At 35.0% G+C, this 25,876-nt stretch overlaps 1 protein-coding gene across 1 annotated transcript in view; it reads left to right on the top strand.

The window, feature by feature from the left end:
- The window catches only part of LOC111406763 (structural maintenance of chromosomes protein 6A-like), a 36,476-nt gene extending 17,274 nt beyond the window's left edge, over positions 1-19,202 (top strand). The window contains exons 7-29 of the mRNA XM_023036141.1: positions 4,351-4,470; positions 4,889-5,023; positions 5,379-5,455; positions 5,558-5,633; positions 5,975-6,049; positions 6,531-6,635; positions 12,270-12,439; positions 12,525-12,627; positions 12,807-12,919; positions 13,618-13,955; positions 14,124-14,181; positions 14,856-15,024; positions 15,178-15,182; positions 15,262-15,316; positions 15,436-15,531; positions 16,017-16,153; positions 16,233-16,335; positions 16,890-16,969; positions 17,086-17,164; positions 17,332-17,389; positions 17,583-17,680; positions 18,172-18,266; positions 19,005-19,202. Coding sequence (XP_022891909.1) covers positions 4,351-4,470; positions 4,889-5,023; positions 5,379-5,455; positions 5,558-5,633; positions 5,975-6,049; positions 6,531-6,635; positions 12,270-12,439; positions 12,525-12,627; positions 12,807-12,919; positions 13,618-13,955; positions 14,124-14,181; positions 14,856-15,024; positions 15,178-15,182; positions 15,262-15,316; positions 15,436-15,531; positions 16,017-16,153; positions 16,233-16,335; positions 16,890-16,969; positions 17,086-17,164; positions 17,332-17,389; positions 17,583-17,680; positions 18,172-18,266; positions 19,005-19,062 — 2,403 coding nt within the window. The 3' untranslated portion in view covers positions 19,063-19,202. The remainder of the gene's footprint in view (positions 1-4,350; positions 4,471-4,888; positions 5,024-5,378; positions 5,456-5,557; positions 5,634-5,974; positions 6,050-6,530; positions 6,636-12,269; positions 12,440-12,524; positions 12,628-12,806; positions 12,920-13,617; positions 13,956-14,123; positions 14,182-14,855; positions 15,025-15,177; positions 15,183-15,261; positions 15,317-15,435; positions 15,532-16,016; positions 16,154-16,232; positions 16,336-16,889; positions 16,970-17,085; positions 17,165-17,331; positions 17,390-17,582; positions 17,681-18,171; positions 18,267-19,004) is intronic.
- The last annotated feature ends 6,674 nt before the right edge of the window (positions 19,203-25,876 follow it).

Consider the following 25,876-nt stretch of genomic DNA (forward strand, 5'->3'; position numbering starts at 1 on the left):
GGAGAGACCATTCGGAGAGGATGAAATTAAGGAGGTCGTTTTCAGCGTGAACGATGATAAGGCCCCGGGACCGGACGGTTTCTCGTTCTCATTCTACAAAGCGTGTTGGGATGTGGTTCGACTGGACATTGTGAATACTTTATCTTATTTTTTTGAACGTGGCAGATTTCAGAGAAGTTCTAATGCCACATTTATTGTGCTCATCCCTAAGAAATCGGGAGCGACTGATATTAAGGACTTTCGCCCCATTAGCCTTGTCAGCGGGGTGTATAAGATTATTTCGAAAGTCCTGGCAAACAGATTAAAGGAGGTACTGGGAAAAGTAGTGTCCAATTTTCAGAATGCATTTGTAAAAGGGCGTCAGATTTTGGACTCTGTGCTTATAGCGAATGAATGCATAGATTCAAGAATGCGCTTAAGGGCCCCAGGGATGCTTTGTAAGCTAGATATTCAGAAGGCTTACGACCATGTGAATTGGGGTTTCTTGTTATATATGCTCAGGCGCTGTGGCTTTGGGGATAAATGGTGTAAATGGATTCAATTCTGTATTTCTACTGTTTCATTCTCAGTTTTGGTCAACGGAACACCAGAGGGTTATTTCCGGAGCAGTAGAGGCTTGAGACAAGGGGATCCATTATCCCCTTTGTTATTTGTCATTGTGATGGAGGCTCTCAGTAGGATGATCGAAAGAGCAGTGAGAGCGGGTTTGATAAAGGGTTTTATGGTTGATCAATTGCAGGTGTCTCATCTGTTATTTGCAGATGACACACTGATCTTATGTGATGCAGATGTAGAACAATTCAGGAACTTGCGCCATCTGCTCTTATGTTTTGAAGCGGTGTCTGGTTTGAAAATTAATTTGGGAAAGTCTGAGGCTATCCCAGTTGGGGAGGTTAATAATGTCGAGGAGTTGGCTGATATATTGGGTTGTAAGGTTGCGCAGTTGCCGATGTCATATCTAGGACTCCCATTAGGGGCACGATTTAAAAGTACCCATATCTGGAATGGTATTGTAGAAAGGATGGAGAGAAGGTTAGCAGGGTGGAAGCGTATGTACCTTTCTAAGGGTGGTAGACTTACTCTCATTAAATCCACTCTCTCCAATCTCCCTACTTACTTTTTGTCATTGTTCCCCATTCCGATAGCAGTGGCAAAGAGACTAGAGAGGCTTCAAAGAGAATTTCTGTGGGCAGGGTTGGGAGAGGAGAGGAGACTCCATTTGGTCAATTGGGGAGTTGTTTGTTTGCCGATGAGGATGGGAGGTCTTGGGGTGAGGAGCTTTGTGTTGTTCAATAAAGCCTTATTAGGCAAGTGGTTGTGGCGATTTGCAGTGGAGAGGGACAGTTTTTGGAGAGAAATAATTAGGGCGAAGTATGGTGTGACCGATGGGGGATGGTGTACATTTGAGGATCGTGGTTCTTATGGGGTGAGCTTGTGGAGGTATATCTGACGGGGATGGAGTGCATTTTTGGACAAACTGAAGTTTGTGGTTGGAAATGGTAATGAGATTAAATTTTGGGATGATTGTTGGTGTGGAGATCAACTGCTAAAGGAGAGATTCCCTTCTTTGTATCGTATTGCCTCAGTGTCCACTGCCATGGTGAGTGATTCCTTAGACATTCATAATGGGAGTTATAGCTGGAATATAACTTTTGGGAGGGATCTTCAGGATTGGGAATTAGAAGATTATTCTCTATTTATGACCATTTTACATGAGGCCCAAATTCGGATTGGAGAGAGGGATTGCATCAGGTGGAGGACAGCACAGGATGGCATTTTTTCAGTTCGCTCATACTTTGGTTCCCTCATGGGATGTGTGAATAATTCATTCCCATGGAACTTGGTTTGACAGTGTAAATTGCCTCCTCGGGTGGCATTCTTATTGTGGACAGTTGTGAGGGGACGGATCTCAACGGTAGATAATCTTCGTCGTAAAGGTTTTTATGCAACCGAGTGGTGTTATATGTGCAAGAAGGATGGGGAGACGATTGATCATTTGTTCATTCATTGTGATGGTGTACGTTGGATTTGGAACAGTATAATCAGTTCACAATCTATGGATTGGGTGATGCCTCGTCGTATAGAGGACGTGATACGGGCATGGCGTAGAAAACTTCGGGATAAGGATAGCAAATTAGTATGGCACCTTATCCCGGGCTGCATTGTTTGGTGCGTGTGGAGAGAAAGGAACAACCGTTGCTTCGAAGACCAAACAAAGACAAGAGAGCAGATAAGAGAAACATTTTACTTTACCTTGTATTCTTGGTTTAATGCTGTGACTAGAAATCCTGTAGATGGGTTGCCTAATTTCATGTTTTTCCTTAATAGCTTAAAGTGATTGTACACCCCCCGTGTATTCTCTTTTAAGTAATAAAATTATTTGATTACCTATAAAAAAAAAACGTTCAGCAACTCCATTCTGTTGAGGATTATAGGGACAAGATCTCAAGATACAATAGCTTTATGCTGTAAAGACTATGAAAGTCATGTAACATATGTTCTCCCCTATTATCGGACCATAAATGTGCAAAATTGTGTCTCAATGTAAGTCATAAAGTTTTGAAAAATCATGAACACCTCAACTTTAGAGTGCAAGAGTATACCCAAGTAAAACGGCTATAATCATCAATTAATGTCATAAAATACTTATTGTGCATGAGAAATAATAGGAGTAATATCTCATACGTCACTATGAATAATCTCAAAGCATGTATTAGTAATATCTCATACATCACTACAATGAGTAAGAAAAGGTAGAGTTTTACTTTTTACTAATCTACAAGTGGTACAATTAAAAGTCAATCCATGAATAGAACACTAAACTTTATTATCAGTAGAACCACACTGTTTCAAATTAGACAAAAACATTATTCGCATGACCTAATTATTTATGTCAAACCTCAGTTTTATTAGCAATAGTAATACAAGTCAAAGCCAAAGTAGGAGGAACAATAAATTGCAAAGGAAATAGTCTTCCTATTTTAGGTCCCCTTGCAATCACCTTTCCAGACACTGATCCCTCACAAGGCAACCATCACAAGAGAAATGCACAGTAGAATTATTGTCCACCAACTGACCAACAGAAATCAAACTAGTAGACAACCCAGGAGAGACGAATACATGACTAAAAGAACGACTAATATTACCAATGAATGTAATTGAAAATTGCTTCTATTAAAGGTTTTATAGACTCAAGAATCCAAGAAATGATCTGCGCATCCTTTGTCTCCCTTTGGCTAAGTCCTATGCCCTTTTCAGGGGCGAAGAGTATCTGTCAATGTGGTCTCAAAACTCCTTGGCTTTTAGAGATATTTTGAATTGAAATTCCCATGTTGCATAATTTTTGTCGTAAATTTTATAAAAAACTCTCAGTGGACATTCTTCCCAATTAAACAATCAAAAGAAAACACCAAATGAAAAAAAATAAGACACAAAACAAAAGGCAAAAGAAAAGTCTAATTACAGTCTCAACTATATCTTTAGCATCACCATGCACAACCCCGAAACACCAAATGAAAAAAAATAAGACCCATAACAAAAGGCTAAAGAAAAGTCCAATTACAGTATCAACTATTTCTTTAGCATTGCCATGCACAACCCCTTTTACATGTAATAAATATACCAGGAGAAACTATTAGTTAAAACTGATATCATATTAATAGAAATTTCCCAAGCTTTCATAATTTGCTCTACTACCTGTCTCCATAGCAGTCGTAGTATATATAATAAACTAAATCTAAATTACCCTTTTCTGAAGAGACAGAAGAAATCTAAATTTTATTTTTGATGAGTTGGAAGGAACAATTTGTGTCCTAATGTATTAGGCTCAATGTTAAAGATTACTTGTGCGTATATAACCATATTTATGAAATAGTTGAAATAAGTCTGCTGCCTCTTGCCCAGTACATGAAGTTACCCATAATGAAAGCTTTATGCACATACCGTTTTCACCATTTTTTTTAATTGATCAGTGAATATATTATAACCCTGGCTTCAGCCTGATTGTGACGGTGTAATTTTTGCATTGAATTTATGTTGCACAAAATTTTGTTTTAGAGATAATTGACATAACGCACATAAGCTTTTTGGTTAGAATGTGAACGCAATTATTTTATGCAAACTGTGTCAAAGCTAGGACTATTCCCAGCTTAGATCTCCAGCTTCCCTTTGTTAAGACCAGACTAGAGGATTGCCATTTTACAGTGAAAACTAAAATTTGAACTAGATATTTTGTATATTATCTCATGGCATTTTTGGGTATTTTGATTTGAAACACGTGGATTGTTTTAGTAGAATTTGATGGAAAGATTCAGTTGATGGAAATGTTATGGCGTTTGACTTAATTGGCAGAGCAAGATGAAGGAATTGAGCGATCAATTGACAAAGAAGAAAAGTCAAATAGCAAATATGATGGAAAGGACGTCTGAAGTGAGGAGAATGAAAGAGGATTTGCAGCATAGTCTTTCAATGGTATGGTGGTTATAGCATCTTTGTCATTTTCTTATTATTGGATATTTTGTCTGTTTATTTGTAAAGCTTAAATACACCGTCAATTAGACGTATTCTGATAATAAGTGTTCAGCTGTTGCTCCTTTCTTAGACTTTTCTTTATTTTATGTTCTTCCACCTTCTGGGAGAATTCTTTTGTTTGCGTCATGTCGCAAAATGTCTTGAGTATCGATATGAAATTTACTTCTCTTTCTGAGTTTTTTTCTCAAGAACTTGTATTTTAATATCTATTTTATTTATTTATTTTTAAAATTTATATATTTTGTGAGAAAATTTCATATATTGTGTCTTTTATGTTTCCTGGACTACTGCAGTCATAGCTTTGTAGTCCAGTGTCCCAATTCCGCTAAGGATCTTATATTTTCAAGTTTGTATATAGGCCACAAAGGAGAGGCTTGAACTGGAAGGTGAACGAGATCTCAAGACTAGCCATATTCAGAAAATGATTCAGCAGGTTAAACTGTTAGAGCAACAGATTCATGATATTCATGAGCAGCATATTCAAAATACACAGGTTTGCTTTACTGTCCTTTTTTTTTGGCTTGGTTTAACATGAATCTGCGAGTTCTCAAGATGAACTAATGTGTCTACATGTGTGTTGTATGTCAAATGAGCTTGTAATATTGATTGAATTATTACGTAAATTCATGTTTTCTTCGTCATTTATGAATATGTTGCCTTCCCTCGTTTCTTATTCTTGCTGTGCATTTTTTTCGTCACTTGTGAATGCTTCATTCTGAGACTTGTTATGTTTTTCCTAGACTTATTATATTTCATTGTGCTTGAACTTCAGCACAGATGGAATAGATTTTACTTCCAACCAATTTTACAATTATGAATATGCACTATCAATACCTTATTGGTTGTAGGCTGAAGAAAATGAGATGGAGGAAAGGCTTCAGGAACTTCAAGTTGAAGTTGATGAAGCTAATGATATATTTCAAAGGTAACTGATCAAGCTTTCTGTACATATTCACCTTGTAGGTTTATGCTTTCTTTTGATTTTGCATCGTTGTCCTTTTAATCCGACTGAAATAGTTATATTCAGATTGAAGGACGAAGAAGATGCATTGACAGAAAGTCTAGAAATGGCAAAAGATGAAATTAAAAAAATTGCATCTCAGGTATGAATTCTTTGTTATCATGGTATCTTATGACATCTTTTACATCCTTGTTACATTTTTTACACCTCTTTAAGAATTCATATATATACTATTCTCAGATTATTTTATTTATTTGGAAAAAGTGAACAAATGTTGAAGAAATCTTCCTGCATGAGATTTTTTATATCCTTATGGTTTGGCAGTTGAAACTCTGTAGAAATATTTTATTTTTGATGATTTAGATTTTTGGCATGTTCGCTAAAGGTTTTTTCGCCTAATCTCGTGCTTCCTATCCTCTCCTTCCTTTTTTTGCCCTTTATGTTGGAATCCATGATTATGGATCTTGTAACTTACTTTTTCAGATTGAGGAATATGAAAGAAGGCATCGTGAAATTTCTTCTCACATCCGTGAACTCCAAATGCACCAAACAAACCAGGTGTGTTAATTATTCTTTTATCTAGGTACAGGTGAACTGAATTTTTTCCTTTTAATTTTGTTGCTTAACTCAATCTTGCATGCTTTCTCGTGCACTTCTATCTTTGAAGCTTTTCGCATTCACATTGTCCACATGGTCCATTTTGTTGGCGAAGTGTTGTAACAAATTAAGTGCTTGTTTGTTAGGGATTTTGATAATTGATTTTTTGACCGTTAGAAAGGAAGTCGATTCTACCTGTGAGAGAAAAATTCAAAAATGACGGCTGAAATAGTAAAATAACGGTTAAAAATTTAATTTTAAAAGCCTTAATAAACAAGCTATAAGTTTGTACCTTTGCACTGGTCAATGCAGTCAAATTATCTGCCATATGAATCAATAAATCCTATTTGCATTTATCAAACTTTATGCGTCTTTTAGTGCCATTGACGGTATTTTTCTTTCTGGACATCATTTTCTTTTTTCATTTTTTTTTTTATTGCAGGTTACAGCTTTTGGAGGTGGTAGAGTGATCAATCTTTTACAAGCAATTGAGCGGCATCGACATAGATTTAAGAGGCCACCGATTGGTCCTATAGGTGCCCATGTGGTAAAATAACCCAGATTACCTTGCAAATTCTAATATGCATGAATGCACTTCATTTGCTTTTGTCAACTTAAATAAATTATTATAGTGATCGGTTGTTCTTTTTCTTGCACATTTCTCTTTTCTTGAGTGGGATTGTGTGGTGTGATTTCTCTTTTATATTTGCAATTTAACAAAGTGGGAGAGTGAAATGTTTATGTGATTATATCTAGCTATTTGTGTCACATGAAATGCTTGTCAATGAATCTCATAACCTAATTGACCATTAATTTTTTTTTCTAATTTCACTCCATATTCTTCCCTATGAATGCCTTCCGAGATGATATTCCTTAGCATGATAATAGTGCGTCACTAGCTTGGCCAAAATAATAAAAATAATTATACAAGTTCCAACAATTTAAGTTATAAACTGAATTGAAAACATTATTTTTCTTTGGGGACTCGGTTTGCCCCTTTCTTTCTCATTCCAAGAAGCTGTACAAGAAAAGGGATTAATAGACAGTAAGTACATGCATGCCAATCTATTTTATATCCTATTACTTCAAAATTACTGAACTACTTGATCTAAAAGCTTAAGATGTAAGAGATGTCTACATGTATATCATAAAATATTATTTTCAACAGGCCCATCTGTGTAGGCTGGGATGATATTTTTTCCTAACAATGCCCAACACGTGCACAATTCTATTAAATGGTTGGCAACTAGACTTGAACCTAGGAGCTTTGCTTACTTCATTATCATGTTGAACCATTTGATTTAAAAGCTTAAGCTTTTAGAAAGGTTTGCATTATGTCATTTAAATATTGTATTGAAATCTGTAAAGAATTGTAAATTGCAGTGAAATTTAAAGTAATTTTCTTTATGAATACTGATAGATAATGGAAGATTGAAAATATGAGTTGTATTGATGAATTATCATTATTAAAAGAGTTTATATAGCTGAACTCATTCAGCAAAATGAGGAAAGTTACCAAAAAGTAAAAGATACATAAAAAATCCAATGCCTAGAAATCTAGGATTGGAATAACTATCCTAAAAATAAGCAATTATAAAGATAATATTTACATAACTGTGTAGAATTTTCCTAAGTTAGGAAAATTATACTTTTCCATACTCCCCCTCAAGCTGGTGAAAGGATATCTTCCAATCACAGCTTGCTAACTATTCCTTGAAAAGCTGCTCTAGACAATCCTTTGGTTAGTATGTTTGCCAGTTGACCACTAGTCGAAGTAAACGGTGTACAAATTAGACCACTATTAAGCTTTTCCTCTATAATATCATCTACATAGACTAACAATGCGGTCACTCTCCTTAATGTTGAGTGTTTTACAAATGAAGTATGATTGCCTTGGCTTTGCTTGTATCCCATGCTAAGCATCACATTGGTAAATCTTACCAACCAAGCTCTTGGAGATTGTTTTAATTTGTACAAAGCTTTCTTCAATTTGCACGCCATATTCTCGTCTTTACTAAAGTTAAAAATCCCAGTGGAACCTCCATATAAATTTCTTCTTAAAGTTCACCAGGTAAGAAGACATTCTTTTCATCAAACTAGTGTAGTTTCCATCCAAAATTAGCGTACAAAGCTTTCTTCAATTTGCACGCCATATTCTCGTCTTTACTAAAGTTAAAAATCCCAGTGGAACCTCCATATAAATTTCTTCTTAAGTTCACCAGGTAAGAAGACATTCTTTTCATCAAACTAGTGTAGTTTCCATCCAAAAATAGTAGCCAATGACAACAATATTCCCACTGTATTCATTTTAGCAACTGGAGCAAATGTCTCAAGATAGTCTTTACCATAGGTCTCTGAGTATAACCATTGGCAACTAATCTTGCTTTATACCTTTCTAGAGAGCCATTTGACTTGTATTTAACAGCCATCTACATCCAATTGGTTTCCTCTCTTTAGGTAGCTCAACTAGGTCCCATGTTTGGTTCTTTTCAAGAGCTTCCATCTCAACCTTCATGGCATTCTTCCAGCTATCATCTCTTAATGCATTTGATTAAGTCTTGGGAATAGACACCGTGTTTAAGCTAATAAGAAAAGATCTGTGGTTATGAGATAAATTCCTATATGACATGAACAAGTGTAGAGGATGTTGGGTACAAGCTCTTGTTCTTTTTTGATGGCTATAGGAATATCATAATCATTTTATTCAATGACCTTTGTGGTTTTATTACTAAGAGAGATTGGATTAGCGATTACCTCAATAGGATGAGATTCAGGTGACTGGACTTGCATAGGTTGAGTGATTGGTGCCTTCTTCCTTGAATAAGTCAACAATGGACAAGTAGAGCCTTGGATCTGCTCCTCATTCACTATATCTTGTGACTTGCGCAGCCCTCTATTTTTTGAGATCTTGGGGATCAACTGGGCCCCAAACGTGGATGAATGTTTGTTTGATGCTTAGGTTGTTGAAACTAATTCAAATCTTCTACTATTTTACTGAAGTAAAACATTGTTACCCTTTTTTTTTAGTTTGGAAAGTCCACTGTACCCCCTACAACTTATTGCCTATGGATACTTGGACACCAGATGTTTGTTTCAGAAAAGTATAACGTGTTCGACACTTGAAGGTGCTTACTTTTCATGTGCTGTAACACTGTGCAATAAGGCTTGCATACTAATTTTTTAAATTTTGCTTGTAGGAAGGTTTTTTTTTTTTTTTTTTTTTTTTTTTTTTTTTGAAATAGTAAAGCTCTAATCATAGCTAGGAGATGACCATTCTTTTGTTCGGCCACTCCATTTTGTTGGAGTGTATTCACATAATAGGATTCATGTGTTATGCCCTATTTTTGGAAATGAGGAGATAGAAATTGACTGAAATAGTCTTTAGCATTGTTAGATCGAAATCTTTTAATTTCAACACCAAATTGAGTTTTGATCATATTGTTAAAAGTTGGAAACACTAAGCTCACATCTGATTTATTTTTCAAAAGAAAGATCCAAGAAACACGTGTCTGATCATCAATAAATGAAACAAATCACCGAGACCCAGAAATGTTAGCAACAGTAGAAGGCCTCATTTATCACTATGAATGAGAGTAAATGGAACCGATGTTCTTTTATTGCTAATTGGAAAATAAGTGCGTTTGTGCTTTGCTAGTTCACACACTTCACAATGAAAACTTTCAACAAATAATCCTTTAACCAATAAAGAAAATATATATTTAAGAGTACTAAATTACGGGTGACCAAGACAAAGATGTTGAAGCTAAATTTTGTCTTTATTGTATTTAAATGAACCAAAAGGAAATGATAAAGGTGAAGAAATCGTAGCTCTAGCTTCTCCATTTTATTCTTCAAGATAATAGAGACCATTCCTTTCTCTAGCATGTCCAATCATCCTCCTTGTTCCCTGTTCCTGGAACACACAATGATCAGGATAACAGATCACACGACAATTAGAATCTTTGGTGAGTTTCTGGATGGACACTAGATTGGTGTATAATTTCGGAACATGAGGAACATTCCTTAGTGTAAGAGTTATTAATAAAAATATCTCCTTGATCAGCTACTGTTGTTACGGAACCATCTGCAATTGTTATTTTTTTATTACTAGGACACGGGATATATGAGATGAATTTTTGTGAAGAGCAAGTCATACGATCTGTAGCGCCTGAGTCAATGACCCAAGCTCTGGAAAGACTTTATTAGAGACATTAAAGCATGAGAAGAAGAAGATATACCTGAGAATGCCAAAAAAAGGGTACCTGTAGTAGATGGTTTTTCTAATCCCTAACAGATTTTTTAACTTCTCAATTTCTTCACGATTGAATTCTGTAGACAGACTCTTAGTTTCCTCTGTTTTTTTTCCCATATATACCTGCTTCTGTCCACCACGATCAGACCAGTTTTGAGTTGGATTTTGAGGCTTGCCATGAAGCTTCTAGCAATCGTCCCTTTTATGGCCTGGATTCTTGCAATAAGTGCACCACAGAGCATCTTTGTTTAATAGTAGCGTAAAATCTCCTTGTTTAATGTTTTCACCAGTATGTTGTTTCATACTAGAATTTTTCATGTTTGCGTTTTTAGATACCAAAGCTGAACTATCTACTCTAGGTGTATCAACCGTAACTCCTCTTCTTCCTTCTTCAGCAAGGACTATTGCAATAGCCTCATCTAATGATGACAAGTCTTCTTTTCCGAGTATTTGCACCCTTACTGCATCAAACTCAATATTTAATCCAGCAAGAAAATCATAAATTCTGTCTTTTTCAACAAACCTCTTGAGAACGATCGTCGCATCTTCAATGCACTTCGTTTGGATGCGTAGATAGTGATCTATCTCCTATCATAAACCTTTTAAAATGTTTGAATATTCGGAGATTGATCAATCTCCCTGTTTGGTTTGGTGGCAGTAACCTTGGTTTTGATTGCATAGATTTGTGCAGCGTCACACACTTTGGAATTTGTCTGTATTATAACTTCCCATATATCTTTGGGAGTGTCCAAAAACATGCATGTGTCATTGATTTCTAGCACCATAGAGTTCCACAACCAGCACATCACCATTGAGTCATGTTCATCCCAACCATCGAAATCTGGATCCCCTCTTTTAGGCCCAATTCCAAGTAGATGACTTAGTTTGCCTCTACCCTTCAAGAAGCCAAGAAGGTACGAATTAGTTGTGACCACTGCAGATAATTCTTCCCATTCAACCCGTAGGCTGCTTGAATGTTTTGCAGTTCTCCTGTTGATAAAGCATTATTGCTTTCAAGCGCTGTAGTCTCTGAAGGATTGTTGGTTTTCGAAGTATCCATCGTTGTCTTTCAATACAAAGGTTGGCAAAACTGAATTTAATTGATGATGTAAAGACAAGAGGATGAACAAGAAAAAAAATGAATACAATTTCCAGGATAATGAGCCTAAAGCTCGATATCATGACAGAAAATAGAAGATTGATAATATGAATTGTATTGATTAAAATAGAAGATTGAAAATATGAATTGTATTGATTAACTATCATCATTACAAGAGTTTATAAAGCTGAACTCAATCAGCAAAATAAGGAAAGTTACCAAAATATAAAAGACACTTAAAAAAATCCAATGCCTAGAAATCAGGGATTGCAATAACTATCCTAAAAATAAGCAATTATAAAGATAATATAATATTACATAACTGGACAGAATTTTCTAAGTTTGGAAAATTATGTTTTTCCACAAATACCTGTAAAATCCCTCTGATAATTCCTACTATTACATCAAGGAAATAACTAAAGAAAAAATAATGACATTTGACTTTCGAGAGGTCCCATTCTCTCCTCACAAATCTCGATTCGAATGGAAGGCTTTTCAAGGTCATTGTCTCCTTTTATAGAAGTCATCTGGGTTGAACTCAATATGAAAATGTTTATGTCGGATGATGCTTTATTTCCTTGAGTCCAGAAAAGATATTTGATTGATGAACATTCTTACAACCATAAATATGCTTCGCTCAGTATATTGAATACATATGTGAGTTAATATCATCTTAATTCCAGTTTAGAGATGTAGATTTTGGGCTTTTAGCCTGTTAGGTTTGTGATCTTAGGATTTTAGATTAATGCTAGGCCATGCTCATTTTTGGATAGAGTTGACACTATCGCAAAATCACTTATTCCATGTTTTTGATGGTTCATTTGTTGCAGAACTTGGAACATGGTGACACGTGGTCTATTGCTATTGAAAATGCAGTTGGCCGGTTGCTTAATGCTTTCATTGTCACAGATCATAAAGATTCCCTTGTTTTAAGAGCATGTGCTAGGGAAGCGAACTATAATCATCTTCAGATCATCATATATGACTTTTCCAGATCAAAGTAATGAGTTGACTTTACTTTTTAAGCTTGTAACCAACTTTGTTTCATATAGTGAACCTGTTCTAAATGAGCTTCTTTTTGGCAGGCTGAACATTCCAACTCACATGCTTCCCCAGACTAGTCATCCAACTGCATTCTCCATTATCAAATCTGACAATCCTACCGTGTTGAATGTATTGGTTGATGTGGTAAATTTTGCAATTTCTTGGTATTTTAGACAACTATTTTATTAACTTTTAAGGTTAACCCAGCACAGTGCCTATTTGTTAGTCTGGTTCTTAGATAAATGTTTGTCATATATTTGTTTCCTAAGTTCTGTATATGTGCATTTCTGATATTTTAGTAATGTTTGATATTTATCTTATAGGGTAATGCTGAGAGGCAAGTTCTTGTTAGAGATTATGATATTGGCAAAACGGTTGCTTTTGATCAAAGGATATCAAATCTGAAGGAGGTTTACACTTCTGATGGCTACAAGATGTAAGCTAAAGTGATTCACACTGGACTAATGTGCTGTGGTAGCAAAATGGATATAGGCTTTTAGCACATCTCACTTCCATAATTACTCTTTCTTGGAGGAACATGCCATGATGCTACTATGGGAACCGTTATTATATATCTAAAAACAATTGTAACCATACTAAACATAGATTATAGCTTTCTCAAAGCTCAGATAATGTGTGCATAAACACATGCAATTTTAATGTACATGCAGATGTGTGTATCTGTGTTCATACATACACGGATGTATACTCATGTGCTCAACTTGCATTTCTATGCATCTGCACATGTACATATGAACCAACATACATAAAATCACACGAAGCAATTTTTATGCTTATTTGTATTTGTACATGAAAAATGTATATGTGCTTCTTTTGCAATAAAATAATATAAATTTTATATGAAGTGCGAATTAACTCGCCAGGACTAACACAAAGTGTATCTTTAGGTGCCTTTCTTCCTTGCTCTGATGTTTAAAATTTCACAACCATAATGTTATGAAGAGTTATTATCTGTCTCATGTGAAGTCATTATGGTTTTCGACTGGCTGAAATATAGTAGATTGTTCCAGGCATTTCAGATCTGAACACTCACATTTCATTCTACTATGTATGGTAGTTGTCTAATGTTGCCTAAACATGGTAGCAGCTGCAAATAATGGTGCTCCTCCGCAGGTTTTCCCGTGGTTCAGCCCAGACTATTCTTCCCCCAAACAAGAATGCTAGAGGTGGCCGTCTTTCTGGTTCGTATGATAATCAAATTAAAAATCTGGAGAATGAAGCATCGAAGACAAAAGAGCATGCTCAACAAGGCCGGGGAAGAAAACGTAACAAGGAGGAAGAACTCAGTAGTCTTCTAGACAAGATGAATAATGCAAAGGTATCAACATTTTCTCTCAAGTTCTCTTTTGAGTGCCGAAGCAACTGTCTCCTTACAAAATGCTTTTGCGGTTATACTCGTAGAAGATTAAAAGATAGAACTGGCATCTGTAAAGAGATTTTGATGTTCCAATGTTTGTGAATGACATTTGTGACATCTATGTTGAATTAAAACAGCATATAGCCGAGATATATGATAAGCGAATGAAAATATATGATAATGATTACATTTAAAGATTAAGCTGTTAGAAAGGGGACACATGAATTTGTACGAGTTTAATCTTCAACACCTCCTCTTGCAGGCCGGATTCATTTTTTATCAAAGCTTGACAAATGCACAATTTTAATAAATGGGTGGCAGTGAGGCTTGAGCGAAATAGCTTTATCTACTCTATTACCATATTAAAGAATTTTAAAAACAGACACCAGTGCTGATGATAGAGACAAGCCTTACCAGAGATCTAGAAGAGAATCATCAATCTAAAATGAGGAAAGCAAACAAAATGATAGATTTGGACATGATTTGACCTAAGTGCACTGTGATGATGAATTCTTGATCCTCGCAAACACCTAATCTATTTTTGAAAACTCCTAACTATCAACCAAACTTCTTCAAGATCCTAGAACTTATACCGAATAATGCGAATTCAATGACTTCTCATACAATGATGCCAATAAAATTCTATGCTACATGTTTCCTGAGTTGTCACTCACTCATGTTCTTTCTCCAACCTCTTAATTTCCTACAAATACTTTGAAAATGCTTGTGGTTTGATTGAATTACTGATTAGTGTGACAGTGTCCCATGACGGAAATGATTGCTCGTTAGGACGCTTATTAATAGCTTGTTTAGCACAGATTTTTCTAAAATACTTTTTCTCCAAAATCATTTTCAACCACACATTTCATTGGACCCACAACTTTTATCCACTTTTAACCACACATTCTCCAAAAAATCATTTTTCGCATGGAAAAATCTGTGCCAAACAATAGCTAAATAAAGCAATACCATTAAAACATGCGTGAACTTTCAGATCTATGGTGATGAATGGTTCGTGGATTTTACCTTATTTTATATGTAGCAGTTTGTTAGATACCAAGAGTAAACAGAGAAGAGAAACAGGAAATATGAAGGAAATTATATTGAAATTGATTGAATGGAAAATTACAACTCAAGGAAAACATAAGAGGCCATTCGAGAGGGCCATACTCTCCTAATATTTCTTTCCTCTCAATGATTTCTGATACCCGACTCCCAGCAAATACTCTATTTATAATACCCCTTGTGTAACTAACTCCAACCTAGTCACTATTTTATAACAGATTTTGTTATTCCATCTTTCTTGGTCCTTGTAGAATAGGTATGTTGAATCAGGGGCCTATCACAGTTCAGTGATACTAGATTCATTTTTTATCCCAAATTTACTATTATGTGCGAAGGATGATCCTGACTAATACCCCCCCCCCCCCCCCCCCCCTACATGATGCAGAAGCGGTCCATTTCCTTTATCTTATGCATTACCTAATTTATTATTTCATTTCTTTTGGCCATTACATGATTTTTTTATTTTTTATTTTTTTTTTGGAAATTCTAATATTTCTACTCTTATACAGGAGAAGAAACATTTTGAGAATGTCATGAGTAATCGAGTTCTTTCTGACCTCAATAATGCAGAGACAGAGTATCAGGAGCTTGAACATAACAGTAAGGTGCATCTCTGATCCTGCCCTGGAATATAATATAGTACTAATGTTTCATTTTTTATTTTATTTATTTATTTTTTGAGTTCTAACCAGGCTGACTTGACAAAATGACTCACTTTGTTGGTTCAATAAACTGCATCTGCTCTATGTAGCATCATATACTTAAGCATAGCCACAAATTATTTTGTAAGCTGTACTTGGGAACCAAAAGTGTTACATCTGTGAATATCATCTTCCAATACCTTTTCCTCCCGAGTCCCATCTTTTACTCTTCTACAATTTGGTTTTATTACATTCTATAAACTCTTGGCTAGATGCTTCTACTTTATACTTCTTTAATGCAGGAATTTTTCTGTTGAAAGTTTCATCTTCTCTGTTATTTCTATTCCACATTAGTAAATTATGAAATTAGCTAGTATTTATTCTGCTATTAAGCAATTACAAATGAATTTCTAGCAATACCTGATGTTAACTTCATGGTGGAATCACAGGAGAACCGCCGGAAAGCATCAATTATCTGCCCTGAGAACGAGATCGAAGCTTTAGGGGGCTGTAGTGAGAGCAATCCAGAGCAACTCAGTGCTCAACTAAGCAGGATGAATCAAAGACTTCAGCGTGAGAGTCAGAGGTACTGATTTGACATGTTTTGTTTTATCTTCAAAAACTTGACGAGCTTTGTACTTCATATGAGATGTTTCCTATTGCAGATTTCCAGAATCTATTGAAGATCTCAGGATGTTGTACCAAAAAAAGGAGCGTAAAATCCTAAGGAAACAGCAAAATTACCAAGCCTTTCGAGAAAAACTAGAAGTAGCTCAATCCTTCTTCCTTTCTCTTGGTTGCTTAGAGATAAATATTCTTACTTAAATTTGCCATTTTCTATGTTAGCATGTGAGTTCACGAACTTTGTTCAGCTTCAAAAGTATCCAGTTAAGTCATTACTGTTCCCACTCTGGAAAGAGACAACTGAGTTCTGAGTTGGCGAGAACTTTCTCAAACACTGCCATTCACTTTTACCTATGTATTCTCATTTTTCCTGAAGTCATGACAGAAATTATCATGCACACTTTTCTACCTTAGTCTTGTCTCCTTTTATCCCTTGTGCAGTATTAATAATGGAATTTATTAAATTATCATCAGTAAAAGAAGCTAACTTGATTTTATTAGCATCATTTGAGATATAGAAGGGGAGACAAGTACCTTTGCTGCATTGGTGATTGCTTATTTATTCGTTGCTATGTTTTCTCCTCCAATACTGGAAGTCTGAACTTCTCCAATTTCTTGATATCTTTGTTAACTTTGCTATACTTCTGATTTCCTCTGTAATGTATTACTGCTTCAGTTTTCTCTTAATTTTACTTCAGGCATGCCAAAAAGCATTAGAGTTGCGATTGAGCAAATTCCAGAGGAACGCAACTCTTTTGAAGCGCCAGCTGACATGGCAGTACTGTTCTCTTCATATTCTTTTCTTTTTCAAAGTGATCTTTCCTATGTTTTTGACAGGAAAGCTTGTTATTCTTAAAGCTTCACTCCATCCTGATTGATGAATTTTTTCATTAGATTTAATGGCCATTTGAGAAGGAAAGGGATATGTGGTCAAATCAAAGTTAGTTATGAGGAGCAAACCCTCTCAATAGAGGTAAATTGACCTCCCCTTCCCCAATGTGCTGTGAATCGAGGACTGTGTTCAAATTCACTGGTTTCACAAGATTTCATTTTCTGGATTCACCCTGCTATGAGCTGGTGAGTAACAGCCCAGTTAACTAAGTATTTCCTCCCTCATTTGATTGCTTTCTTTCTTCACAGGTAAAAATGCCTCAAGATGCATCAAGCAGCTCTGTTCGTGACACTAGAGGCCTTTCAGGTGTCCTCCTTTTCTATTGCTTTATGAGTATTTCTTCAATTTAAAGGAGCCAAATATGAGCCTGAATCATATGGACCATTGATCAGAATAGTGGATTCAAATTCGTCATTGAAGGACAAAATTGAGTAGATGACTGCTGAGTGAGTTTACTTATGGTTAACACTGTTATGTTCTTTCTTTGATGTATGAACAGGTGGTGAGCGTTCCTTCTCAACTTTGTGCTTTGCCCTTGCGCTTCATGAGATGACAGAAGCACCATTCCGAGCAATGGATGAGTTTGATGTATTTATGGTACGTTGAATAAGTGAATTTTATTAGTTACCCTTGTATGTTATTAGCGTGATGAACGTTATGTGTCTTCATACTTCAAATCTTTCCATAATAGCCACACTAAGGTGTTCTCTTAATCCTAGGAGGAAGAATTTCAAGGACGAACATGAATTTGCCGTCTCCAATTATTATAGAGGACTTAGAAGAGGGAATTAACATTTTAAATTGATAAATTGATCCTGTTTATGCTAGGATCGCCATTTATTTGCTCAATCTTCCCCGTTTTCTTTAATTGGCATCTTTCTTGTTTGCTTGTTTTTACCAATCACTTGTGGTTTTTTACCACCACTCTATATTTTAAACCTCTCTGAAACCCTTATTATCAACCCTCCCCCACAAAAACAAACACGTGCTTGTGCGGTGACATCCATGTAATTTACTGTGTTCCTTTTCTATTTCGCGAGTCAAAACAATTTAGTATCACAATATGTCCATTTCTGTTTAAACTGCAGGATGCAGTTAGCAGAAAAATCAGTCTAGATGCTATTGTGGATTTTGCATTGGCTCAAGGATCCCAGTGGATATTTATTACTCCTCATGACATCAGGTAAAATTTAATGCGGGCAGTCCTATATCAAAATTTGCTATGAAAAATATGAGATCATTAGTTCTATTGCAGTGTTTTTATCCTACTTATTCAAGCCAAAACTCTAGAGTGCATGTTGGTTAAGTGGTGCTAGATAGGATCGGACAATCTAATGAACAAGGTTTTAGCTTATTTTCTTAATTCTTCCAAGTACCACCCATCATTACTACGAAATATACCATGAGATGAGCATGTGAGTTCATCTTAGTTTCTTAGGTTAAAAAAAAAAAAAAAAAAAAAAAAAAAAACTAGTGCTTGTAGGTTCTCAAGTTTTATTTAACTTAATATTATAGTCAAATCCAAATTCAAATGAGATTCAAAACACTACCTCCATGAATAAGCTATAATAATTTTAATCATACACTTAAAAGAACGTTGATAAATAATTTCTTGAGAAAATCGCAAATTACCCTGTTGTGATTCATGAATCCTGCACGTTATTCCCTTTGGCTGGAGTGATTCTATTCATCCCTTTCCCATTTGGAAACCCTGTAAACTACCATTCTTCCATCAACTTGGCTAAAGGAGTTGGATTTTATCACGTTCTGAAAAATAAATGTCAATGTTTTTGAGCTATGGTGATTCTGCAAGAATCTTTCTACTCAATTAGGCAATGTTATTGAATTTTATGGTGTAAAAATGTGGTGCATAGATATTGTTTTTAATCTGTATATCTCACATCTGACGCTTTTGATTCAGCATGGTGAAGAACGATGAAAAGATAAAGAAGCAGCAGATGTTAGCACCTCGCGGATGACTATTAATTGGGAGAAGTTTTGTCTTCTTTATGCATGAAGTGTATCTAAGATTATTGTTTTTGTCCCTTAGAAAGAGTTCACCTTATTACACTCAATTGAGTTTCTTAAGAAAATACAAATCAAGCTGTTTGATTTTGTATAATTTACTTTAATATATCTCAAATTTATTTCCATTCACATATTCACACAATAAAATATTCTACATATTAATCCTAAACTTTTTTATATTTTTTAATCATTCATTCTTCAAAAAATATTATTTAAAGAATAATGTTATTTGCAACCGTTCACTGCAGCGGTCGTCTTATGTGGCATTTAGTGATATGTTGCATAAAATAAAAAAATATCATAATAATGTATCAAATCATTAATCGTTATAGGCACGTCACGTAGAGCGGCTACGTTAGTAGCGACTGCAAATAACATTATTCTTATTTAAAACATAGTTCTTTTCTTTTTTAATCGAAGGTGACCAAAAGGGGGGAATCTTGACCCCAGGGATTAAGATTGCTGGCAATTTGATGCTTCGTTTAACAAGCCACATAATTAAATACACGAAATTCGTTTGGTGAAATAATATCTCGACTGTTATTGTTGTCAGCAATAAACACATGCAATGTTAATTAGTGATGAAATTTACGTCACAAATCAAAATCATAGTAGTACGTTGTACGCATTTAGATAATGCTCAAATGCATGTTCTTTTCTAGCCTAATGCAACGGACAGAAGAATCCACTTTTTCCTTGTAGATTTCTGTCTTTATTAAGAAGCCTTTCACATTATCAACTTGAAAATGAATATTTCATAAAAGGAAAAATTGCCTCGATTTGTTTGAATCAACTGAATTTGTTAAATGGGTTGAACAAAATGATCGAGGCATTTAATCAATTCATTTTAAATTTATTAAAAATAAAATTTGATCCGTTTTATTATTAATTCAAAGAATAATCGAGAAAATTAACTTAATGAACTCTTAATCAAGATATCATTACATGCAACAATTCTACCAAGAAATCGTTACACATTGCCTCTCAAGAATTAAGAAGATCAATTCTCAATCATTCCAACTTAAAGCAATTGTATATGAACTTTTGTTTCGATCCAATCAATCATTCTTTCTATTTTAGCCGGTGAAGGTCTACTCATTTTTATACTCTAAGAACAAGCAATACGAGGGAATTCATCGGAAGAATCTTTAAGTTCTTCAATTTATATTTATTTAGAACTTCAATATCATTATTGATTCGAAATGATATAAAATGGCATGTCAAATAATATAAATCGTGAGGATATTGAAATAAATGAGACTAGAATTCCTAAAACTTTTAATAGGGAATTTGATAGTGTGAAATGGCAGTGTTTGCTGACTAATGTACTAATTCATAAAATTAATTGATTTCAGAGAAAAAAGAAATGAGTTTATTTATTCCCGGAAGTTCATGTTACGCCTCTCCACCCCTCGGGAACCCTATGTGGCATCCCGAGAGAAGCTAGAAAAGGCTCCTCTCCGACGTGACGAACTCCAAAAATCAAAGCTTTCTCGCCGAAGCAATGTGGCTTGGAGGTTCTAGTCCGAATCTCGTTCGTGATCCCACTTCCCTTGAAGATCTCATATTGATAGAATCTTATTCGAATGATTGATATGACCCATGTAATGAGTAATATGTCAAAATTTTGTCAGCATAGTTTGTAGGATGACTGCTTCTTTTAAGAGCATTAAATGCATTACAGGCTAGTGAGGTCAAATTGATACTTAGAATAGGATGCTTCGATTTAGGAGATGATGCCACGTGCCTCATCATCAAATGGACGCCCTTTTCATATGTATACCTTCTCCTTGTATCATTCGAATCATAGCAACATTATATATTGGAAACTAAACTTCATGCTTCTTTATGCTTTGTTATCCCCTTATATTTGAACTAGGTGTTTAACCTCGAGTTTATGTGTCCTTGAGTCCTCAGTGCCCGAACATTTTTGTCTCGTGTTGCAAAACTTCTCCTCCGCTCAAACTCGAAAAACTTTGTTGACTAGCAATTCGTTCAAGCATGTTGGAATTAGCTTGCGTAGGTACGAGTAGGCCCGGTATCTGTTATCCACTTGTGTATACAAAAATCGAGGTCATATATTTATCAATGTAGCATTCATTAAAAGCTGGATGGTATATTACTGTCTTGTTGGCTTACCTGTCAGGTGCATGCTTTCCTCTTCTGTTTTAATGAAGTGATCTTATCATGTTTGTCTTCTGCATAGGATTATTGCAAAGCACTGTTTTAGTAAGTTTAGGACGTAACTGATTCAACCGTTCAGAGTACAAGGATCGGGAATTGTAATGTACATGTCAATTAATTGGTAAATCATTTAATTTTTGGGATCACGAATAAAATTTATATGTAACAAAAAGTTCATAATATTACATTACCTATTAAAGTTATTCATCGCAGATTTATAGAATAAAATTTATCTTTAGTAGAATCTACATCTAATGTCATAATAAATTCTTGTTCATTATAGAAATTAGAATGTTATAATCACCAAGAAAATCATCATCCATTTTGTTATGAATTACCGTCATCACATGTTTCATTTTCTTCCATTTCGAAAAATGCATAAAAAAACATTTAAATATCCCTATAATCCGAAGACAAACGAATGAAGTAGTGGGATGAATTCTTAAAAACAACATTATAAAGAAAAGAAATAAAATTCAAAGGTATTGGAAAAAGGATAATCACTTAGCTATCAAAATTATAAAAGAGGGCATTCATGCGCTGGTTTAAGAATGATTTTTCTATGAATCCAACATTATATAGAGAATGATATATATTATTTCTAATATCCCAAGAAACCACGCTATTGTGGTCACTAAGAAAGCTAAAGATGTTTGAAACATCAAATATAAATTAATGCCTCTATTATGTAGCTCCTACGATTGAGAAATTGATTGGAAGTAACCTTCTTCAAATTAGTTTTTTTTATTTAAATATGTTTTTGAGTTGCATGTTAGATCATAGAATGAATTCAAGAGTTATAAGATTATGAATATACAATTACTAAAAATAAGGAGAAAAATAAAAACAAGCTATTGCATTCTTAATCTCATACGTTGGCCTTTTCCTTTTTTTACAGCACAAAGGCTGTTCTTTGAAATACCAATGAAATAAATGGATTTTTTCAATTTGGGCTAAAAAATGAAAATAAAAAAAGGGAACAATACATATTTAAGGTAGTTACTGTATACAATTTCAATTTTAAGAAACTAGTTTTAAACATTCAAAAGTCAGGTTGTGTGTATATATATATATGTGTGTGTGTGTGTGTATGCGCTCGCTCGCTGTCCCCTGAAATCAAGCATCACAAATTGGGAACGATCACAGATGCAAGGGATTATAGAGGTAAAGAATTGAGCTTTGTCATCATCCCAGAGTACTTTTGATCTGGTTCAAAGCCACAATTAGTGAATGAAAGCATTGTATTGTAACTGAATCTTCCAATATTTCAGATCACAAAATTGGTCGTTCCAATTTCCCACAACTCGACTCCTCTCCGCCATCTCTTCATTCACTGCCAACGTCGACTTTGTGGTTGTGATAAATGGAAATGAATTGCGGAAAGAAGAATAGAGGCTGGCAGTGGCGGTGGAGCTAGAGGGGGTAGAAGTAGGAAAAATACCGAAGAGAGCGACGATTATGCACTTCAAAAACTGTTGCTCCAGTGACCCTGTTATTGCAACATCGATAGCAGCTTCATTTTTTCCCTCCTCCTGGCAACTCCTCAACTCAGTAAGAATTTGGTTTTCGCTTGATTTGATTGGGTGGAATTCACTAATAATTGAAAATGATTTCTTTAAATTCACAATTTGATTGTTGCCTTCCTGCCAGCTTCAATTTATGTTTCCAATTTCAGTTCAGTTTATTTTCTATAATTGCTTATGGATTCAGCTTCTTTTCTATGCGTTGACACACAAAAAGTTCAGCTGAAGTCGAATAGTCGAAGGAATGAAACTCAATGGAAAGATCCCCAAAATCAAATGGCCCAAAAGAACGACCCAATCAGGCAATGCTGGATAAAGGCCCAAATAGGGAAGCCCATGAATGCGGTAATACCATCGCCCAAGGTTGCAAGTCGTCCAAGATTTGAGCGAATGAATTGCCATGCAATCGCCCAGAGTTGTGATCCTGCTCTCGTCCAAACATTCGAGTCGCTCAGCATCTTAGCAAAAGTGCAGTTAATAAAGCAGTTATTGGGTAGTCCTATCACGTTCCACGATTCAAAGAATTCAATTGAAGACGGTTGAACGACAAAAGTAATTGCAGCAGTTAGAGAAGACAATTTCATGACAAGTTGGCCACTACAAGGAAAGTGGGCAGTTATAGAGCGATCAAGTAGTTTTTAAGCGATTGATCACGAAGAGATCATCCAGGGAGTATAAAAGGAAGAAAAGACATAGAGCAAATGACCCTGAATCAAACACTCTCAAACAGAGAATATGTAACTTTAAATTTCTTAGTTTAGATTTAAATACTTCCTTTTTTAGTAACTCGTATGCTGGCGCCCCTTGGAGGTATTTTGTTTTTATTTTCCAATTGTAAAGTCTTCGCCAATAAAAAAAAAAATCCATTTTTGGGACTTTGTTTCAAGAGGTTTGTCCCTTACAAAATCGTCTGATCCCTTTTTAATTATTAGCGACTAACCCGTGCGAAACACTATGATAGAATTTGGTTCAATTTATTTTCTATAATCGAATAAATTCCAATTCAATCATGATGGATGCTTGTCGGAGAAAATTTAGGGTCAACTGATGGTTAAAAACGGGTAGTTTAGGGATTTCATTTTGGACTATTGCCGGTAATATAATTTACGTATATGCGACCTCACTGGTTCATAGTTGTGACCCGTTTTACATGAAATATGAGATATTTGAATGTGTCTTGGCACTTGTTATTAAAGCAGAATGTTTGCTGTGATATATACAATTTATACATCCAAAGTTTACCTTATATCGATGCATAATGAGAGTTGTCATTTTTGAAACTTGTGACCAGCGCACATTGAATTGTGACTAGTGCACATAAATCAAAATGGGAAATGTGAACAAAGAAAAAATAGTGACCTGTGACCACTACACATTAACTAGTGATCTGTGATCGGTGCACATTGACCTGTGGTATAATTTAGAATGCAAAATGTGAACATAAACCAATGAACTGTGAGAGTGCACATTGATCCGTGACATTAAAATAAGAATGCAAAATGTCACATGTGACACAAACTAGTGAACTGTGACTAGTGTACATCGACCTGTGACATGGGAACATTGACATGTGACCTTAAATCAGAATGCAAAATGTGACCTGTGACATGTAAGTTGTAATCCGGTGCACACTAACCCATGACATCACGAAAGGAAAAATGTGAAAACATAAATCAATGATGAGCGACCATTGCACATTGACCTATTAACAATGCCCTATAACATGTGACTTGTGACCAGTATACATTGACTCGTGGCCTATGACATAAATCAACATGCAAAATGTGAACATAAATAAGTTACTTGTAACCTCTAAAACTCAATCAGAATGTAAAATATGATCTTCAAATCAATGAACTGTTATAAGTGCCTATAAATCATAAGAAAAATGTGAACATAAATCAGTGAAGCATGACACATTGACTTTTGACATGTAATATGTGACATTAAATCAGAATGAAAATATTGATCTTAAGATCAGTGAATTGTGACAAGTGCCCATAAACCTGTGACTTGTAGTTGATAAAAATTCAAACGACATATATATGTACCAATACAAAGCATATACAACCTGCTGAAGTAAAAATATTTTCAAAATGAATAAAATTGCAAAATCAAAATTAACAAAATAAAACAACTATATTACTCAAATCGAACACAAATCCCCATCATAAAGATTACAAATTTTTTTAAAACAAGAAAACTGATGTCGAGTTAAAAGTACAGTAGCCTATATGGGAACAATCAATTTATTGCAATACTATCTTCCTTCTTTTTGCCTCGCTTTGTGACCTATCGAATCAGTCGATATTTAAGCAGCAGAATAGTTACGACCGGCTTAGCTCTAGCAACGTCAAATGTGATCAACATACTAGAATTCCTTGCAAGTAATTGAAATTGAAGACTCCAGATTTGTATTACTCACAAGTTGTGTGGCAAACATTAACCATATTTAAAAAAAAAAAAAAAAAAAAGGTTGTAATGCTTTGGGAGTGTGAAGCATTCCCCATCTCTTTATCTTAATGTGTTGTATGATTGAGACGTGGATATTTTGCTCATGAGCATAATAGTATAAGCCGTAGATAGAAGTTTCATCATTGGAGTAAAAACGTTGATTAAGCTCCTCTTTTTAGTAAAACTTGACCAATGAGATTTCTTTTTTATCAAAGAAAAAAAGAAAAATTCTCAAAATTAGTAGTTAGTGACGGCGAAGAGAAAAGTGGGGATTCAGACAAATTGAAAAATCAAGGGATAGAGAAGATCGTGCCTTTGAACAAGGCACAAGATATAAGAAAAAACTTGCTTATGAAGGTTTTTTCTAAATCTTCCCTAACCGTAGAAATGGTTCGAAAGGGAACGAGAAAAAAAACCTATGTTAGAATTTCATTCAGTTCGATTTTGGAATAAAGTATGATTGGTGTGAACAATCTTAGGGATGTCAGTGAGGAACCCACTTTTTCGTGTGCACTTTAGTTATCAAAATCCACTGCTGCTAAATTAGGCCAGGTTTTTTCCTCACCCTGAAATGTAACCTCGGGCATAGCTGTTCACCTTTTCC

Source organism: Olea europaea, chromosome 12 (assembly GCF_002742605.1).
Source record: "Olea europaea var. sylvestris chromosome 12, O_europaea_v1, whole genome shotgun sequence".
NCBI lineage: Eukaryota > Viridiplantae > Streptophyta > Magnoliopsida > Lamiales > Oleaceae > Olea > Olea europaea.